Source organism: Oncorhynchus mykiss, chromosome 2 (assembly GCF_057628025.1).
Source record: "Oncorhynchus mykiss isolate SJ-2025 chromosome 2, ASM5762802v1, whole genome shotgun sequence".
Taxonomy (NCBI): domain Eukaryota; kingdom Metazoa; phylum Chordata; class Actinopteri; order Salmoniformes; family Salmonidae; genus Oncorhynchus; species Oncorhynchus mykiss.
In genome coordinates, this window is record NC_143023.1 from 64257234 (window position 1) to 64284020 (window position 26787).

A 26787-nucleotide genomic window follows, 5' to 3' on the forward strand; every position below is an offset into this window, starting at 1 on the left:
AAGAGTTTTTAATATTATTACTTTATCAAACGGCAACAAATGACTGTCACTGTGTTTTGTGTGTGTCTTTGTACAGTGTGATTTTATTTTTAGTGGCTAGGTTTCATAACTGAATATGATATTTCATATTTCTACTGGTGCTTTTCGGTCTGGTCCTTTAAGTCTCATGAACAATGACAGTTTGTACAGAGGAACATATTTTAAAAACAACAGTATGTTTTGTTAGTATTTTTTACATTATGAAAATAGTTTATTTTTTTTAAAGACTCATAAATTAAGGATGAAATGCAGTTTTCAAAAGTGTCATGTCTCTTAGAATGTTATATTGAAGATGTTTTCACAGTTCTACCATCCCTGTGTAATCCTTGTGCGGTTAACATTTTTACTCATTAACTGCCAATGAGTTATACAGTGCCTTGCGAAAGTATTCGGCCCCCTTGAACTTTGCGACCTTTTGCCACATTTCAGGCTTCAAACATAAAGATATAAAACTGTATTTTTTTGTGAAGAATCAACAACAAGTGGGACACAATCATGAAGTGGAACGACATTTATTGGATATTTCAAACTTTTTTAACAAATCAAAAACTGAAAAATTGGGCGTGCAAAATTATTCAGCCCCTTTACTTTCAGTGCAGCAAACTCTCTCCAGAAGTTCAGTGAGGATCTCTGAATGATCCAATGTTGACCTAAATGACTAATGATGATAAATACAATCCACCTGTGTGTAATCAAGTCTCCGTATAAATGCACCTGCACTGTGATAGTCTCAGAGGTCTCTAGAGAGCATTTGTGAACAGCAGTTTTCAGTTCTTTCCACAGATTCTCGATTGGATTCAGGTCTGGACTTTGACTTGGCCATTCTAACACCTGGATATGTTTATTTTTGAACCATTCCATTGTAGATTTTGCTTTATGTTTTGGATCATTGTCTTGTTGGAAGACAAATCTCCGTCCCAGTCTCAGGTCTTTTGCAGACTCCATTAGGTTTTCTTCCAGAATGGTCCTGTATTTGGCTCCATCCATCTTCCCATCAATTTTAACCATCTTCCCTGTCCCTGCTGAAGAAAAGCAGGCCCAAACCATGATGCTGCCACCACCATGTTTGACAGGGTGGATGGTGTGTTCAGGGTGATGAGCTGTGTTGCTTTTACGCCAAACATAACGTTTTGCAATGTTGCCAAAAAGTTCAATTTTGGTTTCATCTGACCAGAGCACCTTCTTCCACATGTTTGGTGTGTCTCCCAGGTGGCTTGTGGCAAACTTTAAATGACACTTTTTATGGATATCTTTAAGAAATGGCTTTCTTCTTGCCACTCTTCCATAAAGGCCAGATTTGTGCAATATACGATTGGTTGTTATCCTATGGACAGAGTCTCCCACCTCAGCTGTAGATCTCTGCAGTTCATCCAGAGTGATCATGGGCCTCTTGGCTGCATCTCTGATCAGTCTTCTCCTTGTATGAGCTGAAAGTTTAGAGGGACGGCCAGGTCTTGGTAGATTTGCAGTGGTCTGATACTCCTTCCATTTCAATATTATCGCTTGCACAGTGCTCCTTGGGATGTTTAAAGCTTGGGAAATCTTTTTGTATCCAAATCCGGCTTCACAACAGTATCTCGGACCTGCCTGGTGTGTTCCTTGTTCTTCATGATGCTCTCTGCGCTTTTAACGGACCTCTGAGACTATCACAGTTCAGGTGCATTTATACGGAGACTTGATTACACACAGGTGGATTGTATTTATCATCATTAGTCATTTAGGTCAACATTGGATCATTCAGAGATCCTCACTGAACTTCTGGAGAGAGTTTGCTGCACTGAAAGTAAAGGGGCTGAATAATTTTGCACGCCCAATTTTTCAGTTTTTGATTTGTTAAGAAAGTTTGAAATATCCAATAAATGTCGTTCCACTTCATGATTGTGTCCCACTTGTTGTTGATTCTTCACAAAAAAATACAGTTTTATATCTTTATGTTTGAAGCCTGAAATGTGGCAAAAGGTCGCAAAGTTCAAGGGGGCCGAATACTTTCGCAAGGCACTGTAAATCACAAAATGTAAAAACAGTAACTATAGGACACTATAGATCGAGATATAACCATTTATTTTAGGATTACATTTGAATTGGCAGATGTTTGAAATGCTTAGAGAAATACTGTTACTGAAATAGGAAGAAAGCTATAATGCCCGTGCCAGGCAAATATCAGGTGTGTTAAGTCATGTTAACTAGTACTGTAGCTACAACGGCTAGGCGCTCACCTTCTCCACTTCAGGGAACGCAAAACTGAACATCGTACAGGGATCACTGGTTCGGCAAAACCCTCAACATCACCTCAGAATATACTCTCACCCTCACCAGTACACGTGTTGTACATTTCCTGTCTTCTCGTAAGTGTGTTAATTGGTCATAGTGGCACAAACGATTTGAACGTTTGCCTTGTATGGTGAGCACTTTGTCTCTACTGTAAAACTACACTAAAGTAAAGGAGAATTTTACATCAAAATGCTGTTTACAGTTGGGTTTCTATAGAAACACCAGTCGGCCATTTTGATGTCAGAGAATTTGTCATTTTTTCTTTACCTGTGATTAGTTGACTGTAAGGGCTCTTAACAGACGGACAGAACAGTAGGTTGGCCAATATGTTCAGAACGAGTCACTTTAAAAATGGTTTTATTGTAGAACTTATTCATAGGTCATATTGCTGATATATTTATCTAGTTTACAGTGCATTTGGAAAGTATTCTGCCCCCTTTTATTTTTTCTACATTTTGTTACGTTACAGCCTTATTCTTAAATGGATTAAATGTATTTTTTTACTCAGCAATCTACACACAATATCCCATCATGACAGAGCAATCCCATCATGTTTTTTAGACATTTTTGCAAATGTATATTAATGAAATGAAATCATATTTACATAAGTATTGAGACCCTTTACTCAGTTTTTTGTTGAAGCACCTTTGGAAGCGATTACAGCCTCTTGGGTATGACGCTACAAGCTTTGCACACCTGTATTTTGGGAGTTTCTCCCATTCTTCTCTGCAGATCCTCTCAAACTCTGTCAGGTTGGATGGGGAGCATCGATTCACAGCTATTTTCAGGTATCTCCAGAGATGTTCAATTGGGTTCAAGTCCGGGCTCTCAAGGACCTTCAAAGACTAGTCCCGAAGCCACTCCTGCATTGTCTTGGCTGTGTGCTTAGGGTCGTTGTCCTTTTGGAAGGTCCTCTGGAGCAGGTTTTCATCAAGGATCTCTCTGTACTTTGCTCTGTTCTTCTTTCACTCGATCCTGACTAGTCTCCCAGTTCCAGCCGCTGAGAAACATCCCCACAGCATGATGCTACCACCACCATGCTTCACCGTAGGGATTGTGCCAGGTTTCTTCCAGACGTAACGCTTGGCATTCAGGCGAAAGCGTTCAATTTTAGCATCATCAGACCAAAGAATCTTGTTTCTCATGGTCTGAGAGTCTTTTAGGTGCCTTCTGGCAAACTCCAAGCGGGTTATCATGTGCCTTTTACTGAGGAGTAGTTACGTCTGGCCACTTTTACCATAAAGACCTGATTGTTGGAGTGCTGCAGAGATGGTTGACCTTCTGGAAGGTTCACCTATCTCCACAGAGGAACTCTGGAGCTCTGTCCGAGTGACCATCGGGTTCTTCTGACAGATTGCTCAGTTTGGCTGGGCGGCCACCTCTTGGAAGAGTCTTGGTGTTTCCAAATTTCTTCCATTTAAGAATGATGGAGGCCACTGTGTTCTTGAGGACATTCAATGCTGCAGACATTTTTTGGTACCCTTCCCCAGATCTGTGCCTCGACACAATCCTGTCTCGGAGCTCTAAGGACAATTCCTTCAACCTCATGGCTTGATTCTTGCTCTGACATTCACTGTCAAATGTGGGACCTTATATAGACAGGTGTGCCTTTCCAAATCAATTGAATTTTCAACAGGTGGACTCCAATCAAGTTGTAGAAACATCTCAAGGATGGTCAATGGAAATGGGATGCACCTGAGCTCAATTTTGAGTATCATAGCAAAGTGTCTGAATACTTATGAATTAGGTATTTCAGTTTTTTTAGTGGTAATAAATTAGCAAAAAATGCTTAACCTGTTTTCGCTTTGTCATTATGGGGTATTGTGTGTAGATTGCTAAAAGAAAATATATAATTTCATACATTTTAGAGTAAGGATGTAACGTAACAAAATGTGGAAAGAGGGAAGGGTGTGAATACTTCCCAAAGGCCCTGTATGTTAATGCAGTAGCAAGATGAATGCAGTCTATTATGGTGCACAAACATCAAACTATGCAATCCAGTTTTTAAAGCTCTACAATTTCATTGTAGATTAACTTCCTGTAGATGTGGCTTTCATCTTAATTCAAGTCTGATAGCTCAAAAGATACAACTAACTGAATTGGCATCTGCAAATCTCAAACCAACTGAAGCACACAAATACCTCTCTCATGATATTGTAGTCATTTGTTGCTGTTTCACTTTTTCTGGGGCCAGTTTTTATATGTCTGAAGGATCTTTCAAATGAAACGTATTTATTTGTTTACAATAGTTTATTTATTGTTGCAGCTTTTAATGTTTTATTTGTTTCAGTTTAGATGTATGTAACACTTGGGTTGAACTATCTGTCATAACCTTCGTAGTGCTGTTGTGAACCTGGCCTGGCATCCGATAACTGCTCCATACATTTCAAAACAATTCATGGCCAACTACTACATCTTTCTTGATGGCTAGCCAGCCAGTCGTCATATATTATATTTGATGTCCTACGACCACAGGAGGCTGCTGAGGGGAGGACGGCTCATAATAATGGCCAGAACGGAGCAAATGGAGTGGCATCGAACACCTGTAAAACCACGTGTTTGATGTATTTGATACCATTCCACTGATTCTGCTCCAGTCATTACAATGAGCCCGTCCTCCCTAACTTAGGTGCCGCCAACCTCCTGTGCCTACGACAGTATAAAAAAATACTAAGTGAAACATGATTTCACAAGGTGTCATGTGTGATAGCAAGGTGAAGTCTTTCTGACACATAGTTCATTTGAAGTGTTACCAAAATGGCTCTGTGTTTGTGTTGACTGTAAGCTCTCCTGTGAGGTCCACTCTGGGCTCTCTTGTCCTCTTCCTCCTTCCGTCCCAAGACATTCGCTCCATCCAAGACTCCTACTCCGCCTCGCCAGCCCAGTCGCCACCTCGCGGCTCCCAACTTTTTTACCCAAGGTGCTTAGTGGGGCAACAGTGCTTTGCTTTTTTTTTGTGTGTGTGTTCAAATGTTATTCAGCTTTTTCTATTTATTTCATTCACATGCGAAAATACATAAACATGTTGAACTAGCTTTTCCAACTGTAAAGAATATTAAAGAAACATAACGGTTGTGACATTTGTGTTGTTTTTCCATGTAGTATCATGCTGTGATACTTGGCAAGTGTTGCATTCTTTGGCAATAATAGTTGCTCCATAACTTCAAAGTCATATTGTTGAGCATGTACTTTCTATGCTCATCGTAGTATAGAAAATAGCATCATAGGTGCTCTGTGTGCTTATCTGATTTGAGTTTTTACCAAATACGTTCTAAAAGATGTACTACACTCAGCAAAAAGTACTGAGACCTAAAGGCCTACATGTGAAGCAAGCTGAAGCCCAAAAGTTGTACACAGGCTAACTTCAGACACAAACTTAAAGATAACTGTTTCGGTTGAATTATATCCCTATGGCAATTCATACACAATATATAATGCAATATTTGTTGATAGAAAGGAATTAATCAATGTCAATCATGTCCTTTTAAAAAAATATATAAAATCCATTGCCTGACCTCCTGATGTCTCTGTACACCTCAAGATCCAACAATCTGAGCTTTTCTGAATAGCATAAAAGTGTGCTTTCTAACGTAGCATAAACAGCATATATTAAAACCCAAACTAAATAATATTGGTCCATTAGTTGCATGTGTGGTAATCCTTACATGCATATGACTGACGCGCTGCAGACAACTACCCAAATGTCTATATCTGATTGGAACCAAGCCTATTCAATCTCTTTACATAAACATATTACCATAAACACTTCAAACACTTACATAGATTCAGTCCTCAAAAATTGTTGTTCCATATTCATAGCAATGGTCACTGTCTGCTTAGAAGTATATTGTGGTATCATTGGGATCAATATCATCTAGCCGGTCATAAACTATACTGCTTAGCCTAACTGCTCGTGAATACATACTGTACAGTATTCCTGTCTGTTTGTATGCCTCCTTGAGGTTATAGAACTGTACTGTTCACCGTAAGCCTATAGTGATGGCTCGGTTGATAGTAGTTCAGTTTGTGGTCCTTGGTATTTGACCAACCATTGACCTCACTCCCCTTGGGCAGTCTTATCTAATGATCAGAAACGCTAGCCATCTTTTTGGGACATGCTTGTTATAAATATGGTCTGTACAATTTCTACCTGTAATTTCTTTTGGTTATTTCCACCCCTGTCACATAGTGTAAAACGGACTGCAGCCTTTATTCATATCGTTATTATATATTTTTGTACATAATTGTATTTAGAAAACACTCAAGAGAAGACATCCTGACTCCAAATCAAACTTTGGCACAGGCTGGCACATCTGTTTACAATTGTAATAATAGGGCTCTCTCCGTAATGCCTTTGGCTGGAGACCAACCGAGTATTCAGTTTTACTACAACAATAATTGGTATAAATCGATGTTGGCAAGCTTGTTATATTTGAAGAGGTCCCAAATTGAAACCTGAAAAAAGTGTTTATAGAATATTGTTGATGGATTAATTAATGTGTGCCTTTTCTTCTGTTGTATTTTAGCATGCTTCCACATATAGAGGAGGGTATTTTAACAGGACAAATAAAAGAAGCAGAGCCAATACCTCAGCTAATGCCATGATGTTTTTACCTTTTTATACTGGCCTCTAATAGCCATGTATCTATAATCAATTTTTAGCTTATACAAATGACATTTTTTAGGGTGTACAAATGCTATCCCCCATCCCAACTTGTAAGCAGTATGCTAAGCTATGCAATAGTAACTTAGACCATTTTTCATACAAAATAACCCATACAGCGACAGGGAAGTCAGTGTATGAGCGTAAACATAAATCTGAAACCCTGAGGTAATTATTTGACTAAACGGTTCAGTGACAGAGTGAATCACGCATAACATTTACATAAGATGAATTTAAACAAGATGAAAGTTTAGATTCCTTTTCTGTGAAATGTCGTGTTGAAAGAAAGTCCTGTATCAAGTGGTGTCCTGTTGAGACGCCACGTTTATTAGAGCCTTATGGTCTGTCTGGTGAGCGAGAGGAAATAGCATGGCGTTGGAGCTTTCGGATTTCCTGAAATACTTCTTGTGGTTGGCATAATTGAACCTTACCTTACTTTCAGGGGTGGCCCTTCACTTTTTTTATTTTATTTTTCACATTTATTTGTATTTATCCTTTGTTTATACAGGTTTTTCTCATTGAGATAAAACATCTATTTTTCAAGAGAGACCTGGTCAGTGATCTCAAATAATGTTGTACTTTATTAAGCTATGGTAACAAATTGTGTTTTTGCAGTGATTAGCGTTTTCAATCATTGAGACAGTATTCGGTAACAAACAGTCATGAATGAGTTAGATGCTGGACTACAGATGGCTCCATATGGAATTCCTGTAGCCTTTGTGGCTATGTATATACAGTATGTTGCCATGCTTCACAAAGGGGTTTGTTTTCTCAAGTGGCAGTTGTATGGGTTAAACTTCGTCATGGACTTACCTGGCGAGATAATTAGGGTGTCTCGTGGCATTCAGTGGTTCGTGGCAGTCGTGGCAGTCAGGGTTTATCCAATTTAACAATCAAGTCATGTAAGCATTAACTGATACCGAAGAGAATGACTCACCAAAGACTGAAAATCATAGACATTTATTGCACAGATTTTGGTGGTCAAACAGTTTATGAACAGTAAAGTTCCACACAAAACAGATTAGCAACAATGTAAACATTTTAAGTAATGATGATTGTTTTAAAAAACGTTTGCAAAAAAATGTGTGTGAAGCAACATTAACCAACAATAATGCAGTGTGTGATGAATTGGCAAACATTTGAGTAATTTATGCCTATTTTGTTGCTAATGAAAACCATTTCCTGCTGTGAGTGAAGGTTCCCAAGGAGAGCAATCTAGGTTGGAGAGATCGCATTGGTTCAAATGAAATCCACATGCACAACATAGACATACTTGACTTTGGCCTGAGGCCACTTGCAGACAAATTCCCCAAACCTGTCACCCTGGGGTCAGATGGTCATGACATCATTGAGCTTGTGTTTCCTGATCCAGCCCATATGCCAGTCTAGCAACTGGAGCTAGCTAGGACCTGGAGACTCCGAGGTTCCCTCGGCCCCAGTTCTTCAAGCATGGTTCTTGTCATAGCTTAGGTTTGAAACCAGAGCAGGCGGCTAATGTTACATTTGGGCCCTTTGGGGATTGTTTATTTGATGTTAAATCAAACCAAATGATGCAATTCATTAGTTGTATTGGTCAATAGTTGATTGCTGTGTCTTGTAGATTTTGGCTCGCCAGGAGGCTGAAGCCTTTGGAGACACCAAACCAGATGCTGCTTTCAGATGTTTTCTGAGGCAACATCTTTGGACATGAGTAGAGCTTTGACAGCAGCAGTAAAGTCTGTATCAGAAGGCCAAAGAGTTGGGAAAACATGGAGAATAACATATATATTGGAAGAAGAGAAATAGAGAAACGTTTTTTTTATTTTTTAAGTTTCTCCATTATTCAATTTCCTGTCTGCTTCAAATCAAAGTCATGTGATTTTGGCGTGGGATTTCATTCCAAAACAACTGTAATAATAGCATGATGCTCTTCGCCAACATTGATGTGTCCAAGCTTTTCTTTCTTCCAATTTATTGCAATTTAGAGAGCAATTAAATTATGCTGCCAGGCCTCAATAGAAACAAATGACCAACAAAAGACATGTCTTGCATACAAAGATTGATTTGTTTTTATCCCAGACTGACTAGCAAAACAAGCATATCTTGACATGTTTGACTGAAAGAGAAATAGACACGATATTTATATGTTACATTTGGAGAGTAAATATTAAACATCAGTGGTGAAGAAAGTATTTTATGTAAACCAGTGACCCTACTTTCTTTATGGACATCTGCCATTGAGCACGGTCGACGTCATATAGTCGTGATATATAGTCGGCTCTACTGTATGTGGCCTAGTCCTCTGAATTCACTCATATAGACATAACCGCTAATGCAGTCTCAGTGAGGGAGGGTGATGACATAAAATGGCCCAAATCTTTGAGAGCAGGCGTTTCCTCGCAACCACAAAGAATCTTTGGATACAGAGCAGAGAAAGGGGAGAAAGAGCAAGAGAGCGGAAGTGACTAGATTAGGCAGATATTTGTTTCGCTGGTGTTTCAGCTGAGGATGAAATCAGGGGGATAAAATGAGAGATGTAGGGTAAAGATCTGGAAGCGTTTAACCCAGGCTTTCCCTGGCTCTTCTAATGATCGGTAACAGGTCCCCTCTGAAGAGCGCCTGCTTTTTCTCAACTGGCATTGCAACACATCTGAGAGAAGGTCGCTAAAAGCTTATGGGGTGGTGAATCCTCTCTGAAATTGGACTTAAATGCATGTTCCTCTCACCTCGTCTTTCCCGGAGACGTGATGGGATGATTCAAGTTGGGGTCTGTTGGTGGCTATCAGGTTGATGTACTGTACCTTGGGAGTTGGACTGTATTAAACTCACTCTTTTTTTTTTTTTTTTTTTTTCAAACTTGGTTTAGTGGGAAAGAGTTTGATGGATGAAGTGTCCTAGAAGAGCATGGTAACCTACTCAAAGTAACAGATCTCCCTTGAAAGTAGGGCTTATCACGTTTCACCTCACATCTTACCATAGGCACTCGACACCTCTGCTTTCTGATGTGGACTCAGTGTATTACCCTTTATACAATAGACGTCAGTGTATTACCCTTTATACAATAGACGTCAGTGTATTACCCTTTATACAATAGACGTCAGTGTATTACCCTTTATACAATAGACGTCAGTGTATTACCCTTTATACAATAGACGTCAGTGTATTACCCTTTATACAATAGACGTCAGTGTATTACCCTTTATACAATAGACGTCAGTGTATTACCCTTTATACAATAGACGTCAGTGTATTACCCTTTATACAATAGACGTCAGTGTATTACCCTTTATACAATAGACGTCAGTGTATTACCCTTTATACAATAGACGTCAGTGTATTACCCTTTATACAATAGACGTCAGTGTATTACCCTTTATACAATAGACGTCAGTGTATTACCCTTTATACAATAGACGTCAGTGTATTACCCTTTATATGAAGTTTACATTGCGCAACGTTCAGTTCTCCTCCCATATCGTCCTACAGCGTTGTATTCGCCCGAGTAAATTGCAAGCCCATTTCAAAGGCTCTAGGTTCTTAAAAATATACAGTGCTGAAGTCTGTGAGGCAGCCATTGGTGGGCAAATATTATATCTGATGTGTTCCAAACACAGGATTAATAGTTTTCTTTTGACTTTGTAGTCACTGCTATTATGAAAAAAACATACATTTTACTGTTGAGGACACATAGTCATTCTTCAGGTTAAAAAACACTTTTTGAGTCCGCTGAGCCCAGCTGCAGACTGAACTTTGTTGCACATCTTCAAAGACTGCTGTAGTGGGGGTAGATGGAATCAAAGGGAGATAGCATAGCAGGCTTGGTAAACACACCAGCGACACACAACAACATCACTCCCATAACGCCCCCATAAAAGCTAGCGGTGTAAACAGAGTGTTCATCTTAGAGGAATGTGTTAATGAGACACACAAAGACCAGGTGTTGACGTTCAACCACCTCTAAAGTACAAAGACCTCTAACAACAATGGGATCGTCCCACGATGAACATGCAACACTTTCACATTTTTCTTGTCTATTTGAGAGAGGGAAATGTCACCCTTTGACTGAAAACTGGACTGTAGCTTTTTGGTTGAAACGCAAGGTAAACGTCGTTGTTTTTTTGCGGTTTAATTCCATTATCAGGACCAGGACGAACCAGGCCAAAAAAGAATGCGAGCTTGGCTGTGAAAGCGCTCCTTCTCTTTGGCTTGCGAGCTCGTCTCTACAATAAATTAGGCTAGAGTTTGGGGTTTTGACAGACCCAAAGTAAACCAGCGTTGAGTAAGAATAATTGGCTGGATGGAATTTGGAAGGATAGAATTAGCCAGAAATAGGGACCCTTGGAGATCCTGCGCTAAAATGTCAATTTAGAACCTCACGCCTGTTCCGTCTTTTTAGTGTGGCTGTCAGAAATCAGGTTCACTCCCATAGCCTGGCATAACTTTACGAGACAGCAGTGGTTTGCTCAATTGAGCACCAATGGATTTTTTTCTGGAATGGAACATGGAAATGGAAATTGGTTCCAGGTGAATGTTTGGACAGGCTGAAAAACTGGTTGTTTTTTGTCATTCCAAAAGTTGACTTATGGTTCCTCAGTTTCTGTCCCGAGTGGTGTTGACTTAAAAAGGGAATTGTGTTGGGAAAACTAAATATGCCCTCTCTTTGGGTTGTTTATTTGAGTTTCTGACCATGGCAGAGGCAGTTTGGCAACATCGGAACATTACACATTTGATTTTAGTTGACTATTTTAATTTTCCATCACAAGCAGCCTGAAGCTCCTGTAGTGGACATTTTGTTAACTTTGTTAACACAGAGCTAGACTTGTTTAGACATTGCAATATTCTTTTCAATCATCATTACCCTGACAGTGAACTCCATGGTGATCCCAACATGACTGTAGGTGGGTCATACCACACAATTAACTTGGTATCATGGTGAAAAAAAAGTTGTATTTCACCTCATTTTAACATTCTGAAGAGCACATGGTCAACTTAATAGAAACATGTTTTCCTATCCCAAGAACTTAAATAAGAAAACTGACTATTAGGTCTCTGCAGTAAATCGCATTTTACTATATACCGGATTGAATTTTTACTTTTCCTTACATAACGTTTTTTTCAATGTTTGGTTTGTTGGCCTCCCGAGTGGCGCAGCATTCTAAGGCACTGCCGTGCTTGAGGCGTCACTACAGACCCGGGTTCGATCCCAGGCTGTCTTGCAGCTGGCCGCTGCTAGGAGACCCATGCGGCGGCCCACAATTGGCCCACCGTCGTCCAAGTTAGGGGAGGGTTTGCCTGGCTGGGATGTCCTTGTCCCATAGCACTCTAGCGATCCCTTGTGGAGGGCCGGGCACATGCACGCTAACTTCGGGTCGGTAGTTGTACGGTGTTTCCTCCGACACATTGGTGCGGCTGGCGACCAGTGTGCCAAGAAACAGTGCGACTTGGCAAGGTCATGTCTCGGAAGACGCATGGCTCTCGACCTTCGCCTCTCCCGAGTCCGTACGGGAGTTGCAGCGATGGAACAAGACTATAACTACCAAAGGGGTAAAAAAATTAAAAATACAATTTTAAAAAGATAATGTTTGGTTTGTTAAATGTAGTGATGAAAAATTATGGCAATCCTCCGTTCTTACCGCCAGTAAGAGACTGCTAACAGGTAAGAACTGCTCATTTCTAGCAACAGATTCGGATGCGCATGTACTTGTGTACGTCAGGTAGTGCCTGTGAGGCAGCGTAGGCAGTGCAGGTGCCAAAAGCGCCTTAGTCGACACACCGCCCCTTGTGGCAAAAGTAAGAACTGCCATTGAATCCATTCAAAATACATGATCATAAAGGATAATAATTGTTCTGATAAAGGAAAAGGTACCTTTTCACAAAATAGGGCGTTTTGAAATTATAGCAAAAGAAAATAGAAAATGCAGAAATGTATGCAAATGCTTTAAATAATCTTTGCTTGAAGTTTGATTGATAAAACAATCATAAGAGAGAAAGACCCATTAAAACCACTTAGAAGGTAATTGTTAGCAACCTAGGGTCATGCGCTACCCATGAAGCATTCAAAAACATAAAATACTGTCATACCGTCAAAAATAAGAAAATATTGTGATATGATATTTTGGCCATATCGCCCAACAATAGTGCCTATTAAGTGCAAAATAAAGTACAAGGGTTAACCGTAACAGTCAAAAGTTTGTACACACCTACTCATTCAAGGGTTTTTCTTTACTTTTTTATTATTTTCTACAAAATTGTCTGTAGAATAATACTGAAGAAATCAACACTATAAAATAACACATATGGAATCATGTAGTAACCCAAAAAGCATTAAACAAATCAAAATATATTTTAGATGTTAGATTCTTCAAAGTAGCCACATTTTTCCTTGATGACAGATTTGCACACTCTTGGCATTCTCTCAACCAGCTTCAGCTTGAATGCTTTTCCAAACCATTTTGAAGGAGTTCCCACATATACTGAGCACTTGTTAGCTGTTTTTCCTTCACTCTGCGGTTCAACTCATCCCAAACCATCTCAATTGGGTTGAGTTTGGGTGATTGTGGAGGCCAGGTCATCTGATACAGCACTCCATCACTCTCCTTCTTGGTAAAATAGTCCTTACACAGCCTGGAGGTGTGTTGGGTCATTGTCCTGTTGAAAAACATGTGATATTCCCACTAAGCGCAAACCAGATGGGATGGTGTATCGCTGCAGAATGCTGTGGTAGCCATGGTGGTTAAGTGTGCCTTGAATTCTAATCAGACAGTGTCACCAGCAAAGCAACCCACACCTCTATGCTTCACAGTGGGAACCACACATGCAGATAGGTGACGGATGATCTCCGCGTCTCACAAAGACATGGCTGTTGGAACCAAAAATCTCAAATTTGGACTCATCAGACCAAAGGACAGATTTCCACCAGTCTAATGTCCATTGCTTGTGTTTCTTGGCCCAAACAAGTCTCTTTTTCTTATTGGTGTCCTTTAGTAGTGGTTTCTTTGCAGTAATTCTACCATGAAGGCCTGATTCACAGTCTCCTCTGAACAGTTGATGTTGAGATGTGTCTGTTACTTGAACTCTGAAGCATTTATTTGGGTTGCAATCTGAGGCTTGGTAACTCTAATGAACTTATCCTCTGTAGCAGAGGTAACTCTGGGTCTTCCTTTCCTGTGTCGGTCCTCACGAGAGCCAGTTTCATCTTAGCACTTGATGGCGACTGCATTTGAAGAAACTTTCAAAGTTCTTACAATTTTCAGGATTGACTGTCCTTCATGTCTTAAAGTAATGATGGACTGTCATTTCTCTTATTTGAGCTGTTCTTACCATAATATGGACTTGGTCTTTTATCAAATAGGGCTATCTTCTGTATAACACCCCTACGTTGTCACAACACAACTGATTGGCTCAAATACATTAAGAAGGAAAGAAATTCCACAAATTAACTTTGGAGAAAAAAAAGGAATAGTTTTACCATATTAAAACGAGAGTTCAGTTCACGTAACAGGGTTGACCTTAAAATGAGGGACAGGTTTTTCCCCCCTTACAATTAATCATTAATGACATTAAATCAATTATAATGTTCAGAAATGGCATTGTCAAAGCAACAAATTAACTAGGGCTTTACAATGATTTATTAAGAGGGTTCAAATCTGCATAAAGGTCACAGGGTGCACCGAGGGACAGCAAGTCTTTGTTCATATACAAAATAATATTTATTGAATTCTCCATGTGGTCTATATTGAAGGGTACTTAATTTAATATACCATGCTTTTAAAATTCAATATTGGTGTACAATTCCTACTAATAATATCGAAGGAAAGCAAAAGGGATTTTTTTTCGTAGAAGGACCCTAATAGAAAAGTCCCTATTTTGACTTTTTTGGTACCTAAATATACAGTGGGGGAAAAAAGTATTTAGTCAGCCACCAATTGTGCAAGTTCTCCCACTTGTAGGATTTTTAATGAATTTATTTGCAAATTTTGGTGGAAAATAAGTATTTGGTCAATAACAAACACGCAAGATTTCTGGCTCTCATAGACCAAATACTCTTTAAGAGACTCCTCTGTCCTCCACTCGTTACCTGTATTAATGGCACCTGTTTGAACTTGTTATCAGTATAAAAGACACCTGTCCACAACCTCAAACAGTCACACTCCAAACTCCACTATGGCCAAGACCAAAGAGCTGTCAAAGGACACCAGAAACAAAATTGTAGACCTGCACCAGACTGGGAAGACTGAATCTGCAATATGTAAACAGCTTGGTTTGAAGAAATCAACTGTGGGAGCAATTATTAGGAAATGGAAGACATACAAGACCACTGATAATCTTCCTCGATCTGGGGCTCCACGCAAGATCTCACCCCGTGGGGTCAAAATGATCACAAGAACGGTGAGCAAAAATCCCAGAACCACACGGGGGGACCTAGTGAATGACCTGCAGAGAGCTGGGACCAAAGTAACAAAGCCTACCATCAGTAACACACTACGCCGCCAGGGACTCAAATCCTGCAGTGCCAGACGTGTCCCCCTGCTTAAGCCAGTACATGTCCAGGCCCGTCTGAAGTTTGCTAGAGAGCATTTGGATGATCCAGAAGAAGATTGGGAGAATGTCATATGGTCAGATGAAACCAGATGAAACCAACTCGTCGTGTTTGGAGGACAAAAGAATGCTGAGTTGCATCCAAAGAACACCATACCTACTGTGAAGCATGGGGGTGGAAACATCATGCTTTGGGGCTGTTTTTCTGCAAAGGGACCAGGACGACTGATCCGTGTAAAGGAAAGAATGAGGGGCCATGTATCGTGAGATTTTAAGTGAAAACCTCCTTCCATCAGCAAGGGCATTGAAGATGAAACGTGGCTGGGTCTTTCAGCATGACAATGATCCCAAACACACCGCCCGGGCAACGAAGGAGTGGCTTCGTAAGAAGCATTTCAAGGTCTTGGAGTGGCCTAGCCAGTCTCCAGATCTCAACCCCATAGAAAATCTTTGGAGGGAGTTGAATGTCCATGTTGCCCAGCAACAGCCCCAAAACGTCACTGCTCTAGAGGAGATCTGCATGGAGGAATGGGCCAAAATACCAGTAACAGTGTGTGAAAACCTTGTGAAGACTTACAGAAAACTTTTGATCTCTGTCATTGCCAACAAAGGGTATATAACAAAGTATTGAGAAAATGTTGTTATTGACCAAATACTTATTTTCCACCATAATTTGCAAATAAATTCATAAAAAATCCTACAATGTGATTTTCTGTCATTGTTGAAGTGTACCTATGATGAAAATTACAGGCCTCTCATCTTTTTAAGTGGGAGAACTTGCACAATTGGTGGCTGACTAAATACTTTTTTGACCCACTGTACTTATGTCATTGGTTTGTACCAACTGTTTTGTGAAGGAATCCTATTTGTGAGTTTATACCAGTTAATTTGAATAAATATAACTAACTTACTCATGTAGTAATTATCTAAGGATTTCTGGATGCAAGATTTGGACCGCATTGACCAGGGTTGGATTGGACTGTATTTGTGTTGGTTAGTGTTTCTTCCTATGCATGGAGATGATCAGGCCTGTGTGTGGCTATTTTGGCCATGAGGATGAAAGATCTATGACTCTAACATTCCTCCGCACCACAACGCTCTGCCCTTACCAGCTGTTCCCACGTCGACAACATGTGGGGTTTTGACTTCTGTCTTTGAAACTTCCCTGCAAAACAGGACCTTGAACAGTAAAAGCAGCCTGCGATAGCTCACTGGCGTATATGTCTTACCCTCTGAGCTCCGCAAACATCTTCTTTTCCCCACAGTGACACTGACAAAGCTGTAATGAGATCATAGTATTACTATCTCTTAGTGTATTTGTTCACTGATATTTCTTGGCCCTGAGGAAATGTGTACATATTGCATTGTTAGGAAGATCATAAACCTTGATTATCTTCAATAAGGCTGAGATGACCATCTTTTTCAAGAAGTTGTTGCCAATTACTATAAAGAGTATTTGGGTATCTGTTTGCCAGAACAGATTGTAATATTCTGGACAATCTTCACACAATTGTGAGTTTGTTCTTCGTTCGGGTCAGCTCTGATCCCCTTTTGAAGAGACAGTGTACTGTCACTATGGTTATCATGTGCTTGGTATTACCAGTCCAGTTGCACTGCGAGCACTCCGCAATGTGATAGGAATTCAGCCTTGGCACTCACATGTTCTGAGAGATGGTATTTGTTAGAACTCGGGAATATAGGATAAATACTAGGGGGAAAAGTCTGCTCCCACACTACAGGTGCTATTAACCCACGTTAAGTCCACCTCTACTAAACATTACACTAGTGGTCTTCAAAATCCACCTGTGAAGTTGAAGGCATAAGACTTCAGTACCAGTAATCTGATCCAGTGTCTGTTCCAATATTACAGATTTTTTTTTATTACATTATTTCCTTTTCTATGTACTCTTTCAATCTTTACATTTTGTACCACAATTTGAACACAATTTATTGAATTGCACTAAATAGGTACAGTTGAAATCGGAAGTTTACATGCACTTTGGTTGGATTCATTAAAACTTGTTTTTCAACCACTCAACCACACATTTCTTGTTAACAAACTATAGTTTTGGCAAGTCGGTTAGGACATCTACGTTGTGCATGACACACTTAATTATTCCAACAATTGTTTACAGACAGATTATTTCACTTATAATTCACTGTATCACAATTCCAGTGGGTCAGAGGTTTACATACACTAAGTTGACTCTGCCTTCTAAACAGCTTGGAAAATTCCAGAAAATGTCATGGCTTTAGAAGCTTCTGATAGGCTAATTGACATAATTTGAGTCAATTGGAGGTGTACCTGTATTTCAAGGCCTACCTTCAAACTCAGTGCCTCTATGCTTGACATCATGGAAAATTCTAAAGAAATCAGCCAAGACCTCAGAAAAAAAATGGTAGACCTCCACAAGTCTGGTTCATCCTTGGGAGCAATTTCCAAATGCCTGAAGGTGGCACGTTCATTTTTACAAACAATAGTACGCAAGTATAAACACCATGGGACCACGCAGCCGTCATACCGCTCAGGAAGGAGACGCATTCTGTCTCCTGGAGAAAGGACATTGTGAAGATGCTGGAGGAAACAGGTACAAAAGTATCTATATCCACAGTAAAACGGGCCCTATATCGAAGAAGCCACTGCTCCAAAACTGCCATAAAAAAGCCAGACTACGGTTTGCAACTGCACATGGGGACGAAGATCGTACTTTTTGGAGAAATGTCCTCTGGTCTGATGAAACAAAAATAGAACTCTTTGGCCATAATGATCTTCGTTATGTTTAGAGGAAAAGGGGGAGGCTTGCAAGCCGAAGAACACCATCCCAACCGTGAAGCACGGGGGTGGCAGCATCATGTTGTGGGGGTGCTTGCTGCAGGAGGGACTGGTGCACTTCACAAATAGATGGCTGCATGAGGCAGGAAAAGTCTGTGGATATATTGAAGCAACATCTCAAGACATCAGTCAGGAAGTTAAAGCTTGGTCGCAAATGGGTCTTCCAAGTGGACAATGACCCCAAGCATCCTTCCAAAGTTGTGGCAAAATGGCTTAAGGACAACAAAGGCAAGGTATTGGAGTGGCCATCACAAAGCCCTGACTTCAATCCTATAGAATATTTGTTGGCAGAACTGAAAAAGCGTGTGCGAGCAAGGAGGCCTACACCAGCTCTGTCAGGAGGAATGGGCCAAAATTCACCCAACTTATTGTGGGAAGCTTGTGGAAGGCTACCCGAAACGTTTGACCCAAGTTAAACTATTTAAAGGCAATGCTACCAAATACTAATTGAGTGTATGTAAACATCTGACCCACTGGGAATGTGATGAAAGAAATACAAGTTTCACAATCTTAAAATAAAGTGGCGATCCTAACTGACCTAAGACAGGGAATGTTTACTAGGATTAAATGTCAGGAATTGTGAAAAGCTGAGTTTAAATGTATTTGGCTAAATTGTATGTAAACTTCCGACTTCAACTGTACATCCCTACACTGGTTTTAAGTCAGAGTGGACAGCATGAAATATAAATAAACCATTTCTAAATGCCACACCCTTAGTCCACAACCTAAGTCATTTATTTTGCACATCGAGCTGTATTTTTCAACCCCAAATTAATGGAAAACAGATACTTACGAACATTTGGGAAATTGTTCGGAGCCTTTTGATGTTTGAAAACATCTGACAAGCTTTTGAAGTGAACTACTAATTTAAAGTTAGTTGTTCTGTAGGGATTTCTCTGTTCTTTTTGTTAAAGTTGCATATGCTGTGGCATAGTGGTATAGGCTGAACAACAGATAATGGTCTGATAGGTTACCCAATAGCGTGGTCTCTCAATGCCATTGGCTTACCTGTCCTGTGGGATGGAATGGGCGGGGTCATCCCGCGACTGCAGCCTGCCAATCCTAGACAAAGACATGCTCTTATCAATACCATAGAAAAATGTAAAAGATAACCTGTCCATATATTTGATGCGGGTTACATTTCAATATAGTCTACCATAGTCCATTAAAGTAACATTTGCGATAATTGTTTTTTTGAAGAATGGCAGCTCTGTCTATTTAACTTCAAGGGCTACATGCTGTTTTCTAGTATATTCTTTATGCCACACAGAATAAACATGAAATAGCTGGATTTGGTTTGGTTTGGCAATCGATTAAGTCAACTGTTCCAGAACCCTTAAACACTAGAAAAGCAGGAAAGCAGTGGAAAGAAGCAGAACAAGCACAAGCAGCTTAGCTGTTAGCTGTTATCACAATGCAGTACATGGTTAAACATCGCCTATGTCTTTCTGCCTAATACATCTCCCGTTCTGGTTGAAAAACGTTGTTAAACAAAACCACAGCTATGTTACTGTGGTCGCTTTCAGGCAACAATCCCATTCTGTCTACTATAGTAATCCATATTATTTCCAGATTAATGTCACTGGCTGATACTAGAATTAACCCACCCAATCATGTGAAACAAATTGCTGTTACAACTTGGGAGGGCAAATCTGTCTTGAGACAAAGTCATTTTTTCATGCGGATTGTTTTTTCTCTTCAAGAAAGTTTTCATAATGATAATATATACAACCTGTAGCAGGAACGTTTTCATAATGATAATATATACAACCTGTAGCAGGAATGTTTTCATAATGATAATATATACAACCTGTAGCAGGAACGTTTTCATAATGATAATATATACAACCTGTAGCAGGAACGTTTTCATGATGATAATATATACAACCTGTAGCAGGAACGTTTTCATAATGATAATATATACAACCTGTAGCAGGAACGTTTTCATGATGATAATATATACAACCAGTAGCAGGAACGTTTTCATAATGATAATATATACAACCAGTAGCAGGAACGTTTTCATAATGATAATATATACAACCTGTAGCAGGAACGTTTTCATGATGATAATATATACAACCAGTAGCAGGAACGTTTTCATAATGATAATATATACAACCAGTAGCAGGAATGTTTTCATAATGATAATATATACAACCTGTAGCAGGAACGTTTTCATAATGATAATATATACAACCTGTAGCAGGAACGTTTTCATAATGATAATATATACAACCTGTAGCAGGAACGTTTTCATGATGATAATATATACAACCTGTAGCAGGAACGTTTTCATAATGATAATATATACAACCAGTAGCAGGAATGTTTTCATAATGATAATATATACAACCTGTAGCAGGAACGTTTTCATAATGATAATATATACAACCTGTAGCAGGAACGTTTTCATAATGATAATATATACAACCTGTAGCAGGAACGTTTTCATAATGATAATATATACAACCTGTAGCAGGAACGTTTTCATAATGATAATATATACAACCAGTAGCAGGAACGTTTTCATAATGATAATATATACAACCTGTAGCAGGAACGTTTTCATAATGGTAATATATACAACCTGTAGCAGGAATGTTTTCATAATGGTAATATATACAACCAGTAGCAGGAACGTTTTCATAATGGTAATATATACAACCAGTAGCAGGAACGTTTTCATAATGATAATATATACAACCTGTAGCAGGAACGTTTATCCAAAGTGACTCACAGTACAGTAAATGCTTACATTTTAGTGGCTAAGGGTTTGTGTTCCATATTCATTTTCTGTGAATGTGACCTTGAGTCCCCCCCCCCCCCCCACCCCATTAATTCTCTATTTTGTTAGAAATTCCCACACTGTAGTCGATACTGTAGTAACATTGCTCTTTGTTAAAAGTTGATAAAAGCAGCAGTGATATCTGTAAAACACATTTTTAATCACATGCCATAATGAAGTAGCACCACTAGTAAAACAATGGATTTCAAACCATTGCATTTAGTCATCCGTGCTCAGTTACTATTCATGCATTACCAGCCTGTAAAACCTTCATCAGTCATATTAATTTGATTTACTCATTTTCAATCACATCTTTTGACCTTAGTATGTTAGTTAGCAGACCAGCAGCTATTCACAGATAAGCCATTTGAGCAGTTGAGTGGAGAGTCGACTTACCTGAGCCAGTGTTGAGTAGAGTGAGCCTGGCAGTGGAGTGCAGAGTGGAGGACACCGTCGGTCCCCTGGGTCCTTGCCCTCCTCCTGCTCTGCTCTCAGAGGTGAAGCTGTCCTCTGGGTCACACGCGCTGTGCCAGTTTTCTGCGCTCCTTGTGCGTTACCCACCCTGATTAACTAATGGTTGACAGATGAGGCTGCCTGGCTGGGGAGAGGGAGGAGCACGCTGCCATATAGTGTCTTCTCCCCGCAGTTAAACAGGCAGGAGACACAGTTCAGCGGAGGAGTGCGGCCCTTATGGCTCTGCTTTGCTTTCTTCCTCCTGCTTTTTTTCATTTTTCTATTTTTTTTTCTTCTTCTCTTACAGCAGTAAGGAGGGGCTAACCCCCCCTCCACCCGCTCCCCCCGCCCATACATGTTTGCCTGTCTCTGTTTCTGCCTGAAGTGGAAGGAGTAGTGTTATCATCTCTGAGTGAGCGTGCAGCGGGTATGAGAGTCTGCCACGTTTAGGAGTAGCCAGTCAACGCGGGCAGCTTTGATGTCTCCTTGTCACCCGAGCTAAGCCCTGTGTTTAAAATACCTTGGTAATTACACTGTGTACGATGTGTGTGTGCGTGGTGTCGAGCACTGCCCGCACCACAGTAAAGAAGAGAAGAGAGCAGGAGATGCCTCTGTTTGAAGGGGTTACTGGGTACTAGAGTACACTCACCGAGTGTTGCGCAGACGTGTGTCTCTCTGAGTGCTAGAATGCTTCTCCTCCGTTAGTGAAAAAAAACTCCTTCTCCAGATCCTACAGCTCCTGTTGTCCAAAAAAAAAAGGACCAGCTTTTCTTAGAACTCACTACAGTATGTCTACTTGTCTCAAATACATTTTCCTCAAATAGTTCCATCACAGCACAGTCAGTCCAATATAGTGTACTGTAACCACCACAAGTTTACCATGAGGCCTGACGAAGGAAAATGCATGGCATTTGGTTTGGTGTTATGCAACATTCTAACATCATAATTAAGGGAAAATGCATATTATGTTTATCTGGGCTGTAAAATATGCTAAAGACAAAACAGAGTTCTCCTCGTCTTGTTGCACTCTATTCCAATACCCCATTTTGGAGTGGCTTTGTGTAAGGGGGCTCACTCCCTCTCTCACTGAGAGCAGAAATAGTTGGCTCTCTAATTGCTGTCTGGCCTCATGAAGACGCAATAATGTAGAATATTTTAATCTACCAACCGACCGTCATCTCAGGCACGGGGCTTTATGAAGGCTCCGGGTCTGATCAGGGTCTCTGCTTTTTATTCGTTGAGTTGTTTTTTTTCTCTCTGTAGCTTTCCTGAAGCATCGTACAGCTTCTTATTGAAACCAGATGATTGTCTAGCCATATGTATGCATCCTGGTATTTTAGCTCTGTGAGTCTTCTCTCTCCTAAGCTTGTGTGTGTGTCTCTCTCTCTAGTTTGTGCCCTACACTATGTTCAGTGTTTACAGGTTAAAGACGGGACTGCATTCAAACCTGGGTGTTCAGTGGATGCTTTACAGAAATCCATGTCATGATTAGTTTAGCCAAAAGTGGTTTATAGCTTGTTTACTTGGCCATGAGATGCAGCAACAAATCAAGAGCGTTTTTCTCCATCTCATACACTGAAGACATCTATGTTGAGCAAAGCAGTGTGTTGGATACTTATATACATTTTAGAACATGGCTCTGAGCAGCGGGTATCAGCATTATTTCAACAAATGTTGTTGGAAAAGCTTTCATTAGAACCTCTACACGCACTGCCCCCATTTACATTTTTCTCTCCCTGTCGCTTTCTCTCTAGTGTTCTGTGAGCTGTGGCCGTGGGACCAAGGAGCGGGAGATAGCCTGTGTTTACCCAAACCAAACCCAAATAGAGGAAGATCACTGCAGTCATCTGTCACGTCCCCGGACACAAAAGGCCTGCCGAGCCCGGGGATGCCCCAACTGGAAAGCCAACAGGTGGAGCGAGGTATGTGTTCACGCCACCCCGTCCCCACACACTCTCGAAATACCCCCTGGCCTCTCTAAAGCTAACAAGCTCACCTCTAGCAGCTGGGACACACAACTCAAACACAGATGTAGATGATGTACTGTACTCACTAAGAACCTGTCCTATCACTAAGCAGTTGACATATTCCTCTGTCCTTCCGATGTGAGTTAAACACCACAGGCTGGATTTACATAACTGTTTATGCAATTCACTAGACTTGTATACTTGAGAGAAGAAATGTTATGGGAATACCAAAAAGCTTGTGCTGTGCTTTCTCTTCCTCTTCTGGGGTTGACTAGTTATCAAGACAGCATTGGTTAATTCACCAATGCCTTTCTGGTGCAGCATGCTAGACAACATTTTGAATGTGCAATTCACACTTTTCAAACATCACAAATGCAAGAAGGTACCTACTTTCTACAGACGGACGTCACATTGCACATGGTTCCAGACTTGGACAGCCAGGTTGGCGGTCCAACATAGATAAAAGCATGGTGGTAGAAGAGACATCATCATTCACAAAGCACAGCAGGTTACTGAAGTGCTGGACTGGCTGCAATCAAGACACTTCAGTGCAAAGGGCACACGCAGGAGAGACACTTTTTAAAAATACATACAGTATATATTTTTTCTTCTCCAAGATGGTGTAGCAGTCAGGCGTCTTCGTGTTGTCGTGTGCCGTGTATATATCTTTATATATATTTTTTTTTCACATATATTTTTTACATTTTTCTTAACCTCAACTTCAACATACTCTCCTGCAATCCGCCTCACCCAATGTGGTATGGATCTGCTATTTTATTTACTTTAGAACCGGTCAACAGCTAACCTTTAGCCCAGACAACTCCTGCCAGTCTGCACAGCATGAGACAACCCAGAGCTTATCGGACTCCTTTTTCTCCATATTTCCGGATTCCTACCGCAAGCGTTGAACCTCTTCACCTGGATCATTGCAGCTAGCTCGCTGCTATCCTGATTGGCTTCTCCTGGCTAACATCCCTGTCCCGAAACAAGAACCAATTAGCCTGGAGCTAGCCTATGCTAAGCCCATCTCCCGGCTAGCTGAAGAGGTCCATCAGCAACTCCTTGGGCTACAATACCTATTCTGCCAATTGGCCTGGACCCCTTTTACTGCCGACAAGGAGCCCCGCCGATCCATCACGACTGGACTACCGACGTAATCCGCCCAAGAGGGTTTTTCAACAGGCTCCTCCGTCGCAACGTTCCCTGAATGCCCATCTGCTAGCCTGCTAGCCGCGGCCCGATAGCTGTCTAGAGCATACCAGACTTTTAGCTGAAGTGGTCAATCAAATTCTTGGGCTACTATACGTATTTTGCCAATTGGCCTGGACCCTTTAACTACACAAACCCCTGCTGATCCATCACGACTGGTCTGCTGACGTAACCGCACGAGGGGGCTACAACAGAGTTCTTCCGTTGCAATGTCCGTCTAAGGCCCTTCTGCTATCCCCGGCCCGCTAGCTGTCTGAATCGCCATGTTTCCAGCCCGTCCAGCTACTCATTGGACCCTTTGATCACTCGGCTACACATACCTCTCCCGAATGTCAATATGCCTTGTCCATTGCTGTTTTGGTTAGTGATTATTGTCTTATTTCACTGTAGAGCCCCCAGCCCTGCTCAATATGCCTCAGCTAACCCTCTTGTCCCACTTCCCACACATGCGGTGACCTCACCTGGTTTAATTGATGTCTCTAGAGACAATACCTCTCATCATCACTCAATGCCTAGGTTTACCTCCACTGTATTTATAGCCTAACATATCTTTGTCTGTACATTATGCATTGAATCCATTCTACCGCACCCAAATACCTGCTCCTTTTACTCTCTGTTACGAACGTACTAGACAAACACTTCTTATAGCCTTTAGCCATACCCTTATTCTACTCCTCCTCTGCTCCTCTGGTGATGTAGAGGTTAAGCCATGCCCTACAGTGCCTAGCTCTACTCCCATTCCCCAGGCACTCTCATTTGTTGATTTCTGTATCCGAAAAAGCCTTGGTTTCATCCATGTTAACATTAGAAGCCTCCTCCCTAAGTTTGTTTTATTCACTGCTTTAGCACACGCTGCCAACCCGGATGTCCTAGCCGTGTCTGAATCCTGGCTTAGGAAGGCCACCAAAAAAACATGACATTTCAATCCATAACTATAACATTTTCCGACAAGATAGAACTGCCAAAGGGGTCGGAGTTGCAATCTACTGCAGAGTTCTGTCTTACTATCCAGGTCTGTGTCCAAACAATTCGGGCTTCTACTTTTAAAAATCCACCTTTGCAGAAACAAGTCTCTTACCGTTGCCACTTGCTATAGACCACCTTCTGCCCCCAGCTGTGCCCTGGACACCATATGTGAATTGATTGCCCCCAGCTATCTTGTGCTGTTAGGTGACCTAAACTGGGACATGCTTAACACCCGGCCATCCTAAGCTTGATGCCCTCAATCTCACACAAATTATCAATTAACCTACCAGGTACAACCCCAAATCCGTAAAAACAGGCACATAGATATCATCCTAACCTACCTGCCCTCCAAATACACCTCTGCTGTCTTCAACCAGGATCTCAGCAATCGCTGCCTCATTTCTTGCGTCCGTAATGGGTCTGCGGTCAAACGACCCTCATCACTGTCAAAACTCCCTAAAACACGAGCAGGCCTTTCTAATCGACCTGGCCCGGTATCCTGGAAGGATATTGACCTAATTTCGTCAATAGAAGATGCCTGGTTATTCTTTAAAAGTGCTTTCCTCACAATCTTAAATAAGCAAAATGTTGAACCAGGAACAGATATAGCCCGTGGTTCACTCCAGACCTGACTGCCCTTGACCAGCTCAAAAACATCCTGTGGCGTACGGCATTAGCATCGAATAGCTCCCACGATATGCAACTTTTCAGGTAAGTTAGGAACCAATATACACAGGTAGTTAGGAAAGCAAAGTCTAGCTTTTTCAAAGAGAAATTTGCATCCTGCAGCACAAACTCCAAAAAGTTCTGGGACACTGTAAAGTCCATGGAGAATAAGAGCGCCTCCTCCCAGCTGCCCACTGCACTGAGGCTAGGAAACACTGTCACCACCGATAAATCCACAATAATTGAGAATTTCAATAAGCATTTTTCTATGGCTGGCCATGCTTTCCACCTGGCCACCTCTACCCTGGTCAACAGCGCTGTACCCCCACAGCAACTTGCCCAAGCCACCCCATTTCTCCTTCACCCAAAACCAGATAGCTGATGTTCTGAAAGAGCTGAAAAATCTGGACCCCTA

The 26787-nt window shown here is 40.9% G+C and overlaps 1 protein-coding gene and 1 long non-coding RNA gene across 3 annotated transcripts in view; one reads left to right on the plus strand and one right to left on the minus strand.

The window, feature by feature from the left end:
• Positions 1 to 26787, plus strand: part of LOC110493669 (A disintegrin and metalloproteinase with thrombospondin motifs 20) — a 132553-nt gene that overhangs the window by 86697 nt on the left and 19069 nt on the right. Inside the window, exon 28 of the mRNA XM_036952909.2 lies at positions 23319 to 23486. Coding sequence (XP_036808804.2) covers positions 23319 to 23486 — 168 coding nt within the window. The remainder of the gene's footprint in view (positions 1 to 23318; positions 23487 to 26787) is intronic.
• LOC149985184 (uncharacterized) lies at positions 14438 to 21838 on the minus strand. Of its 2 annotated transcripts, XR_016487698.1 has the most exons (3): positions 21508 to 21806; positions 19332 to 19385; positions 14438 to 16769 (listed from the first exon to the last, which is right to left on the minus strand). It is a non-coding gene; the product is annotated as an uncharacterized LOC149985184 (long non-coding RNA). The 2 variants fall into 2 exon arrangements; XR_016487697.1 differs by lacking the exon at positions 14438 to 16769 and having other exon boundaries at positions 19226 to 19385; positions 21508 to 21838.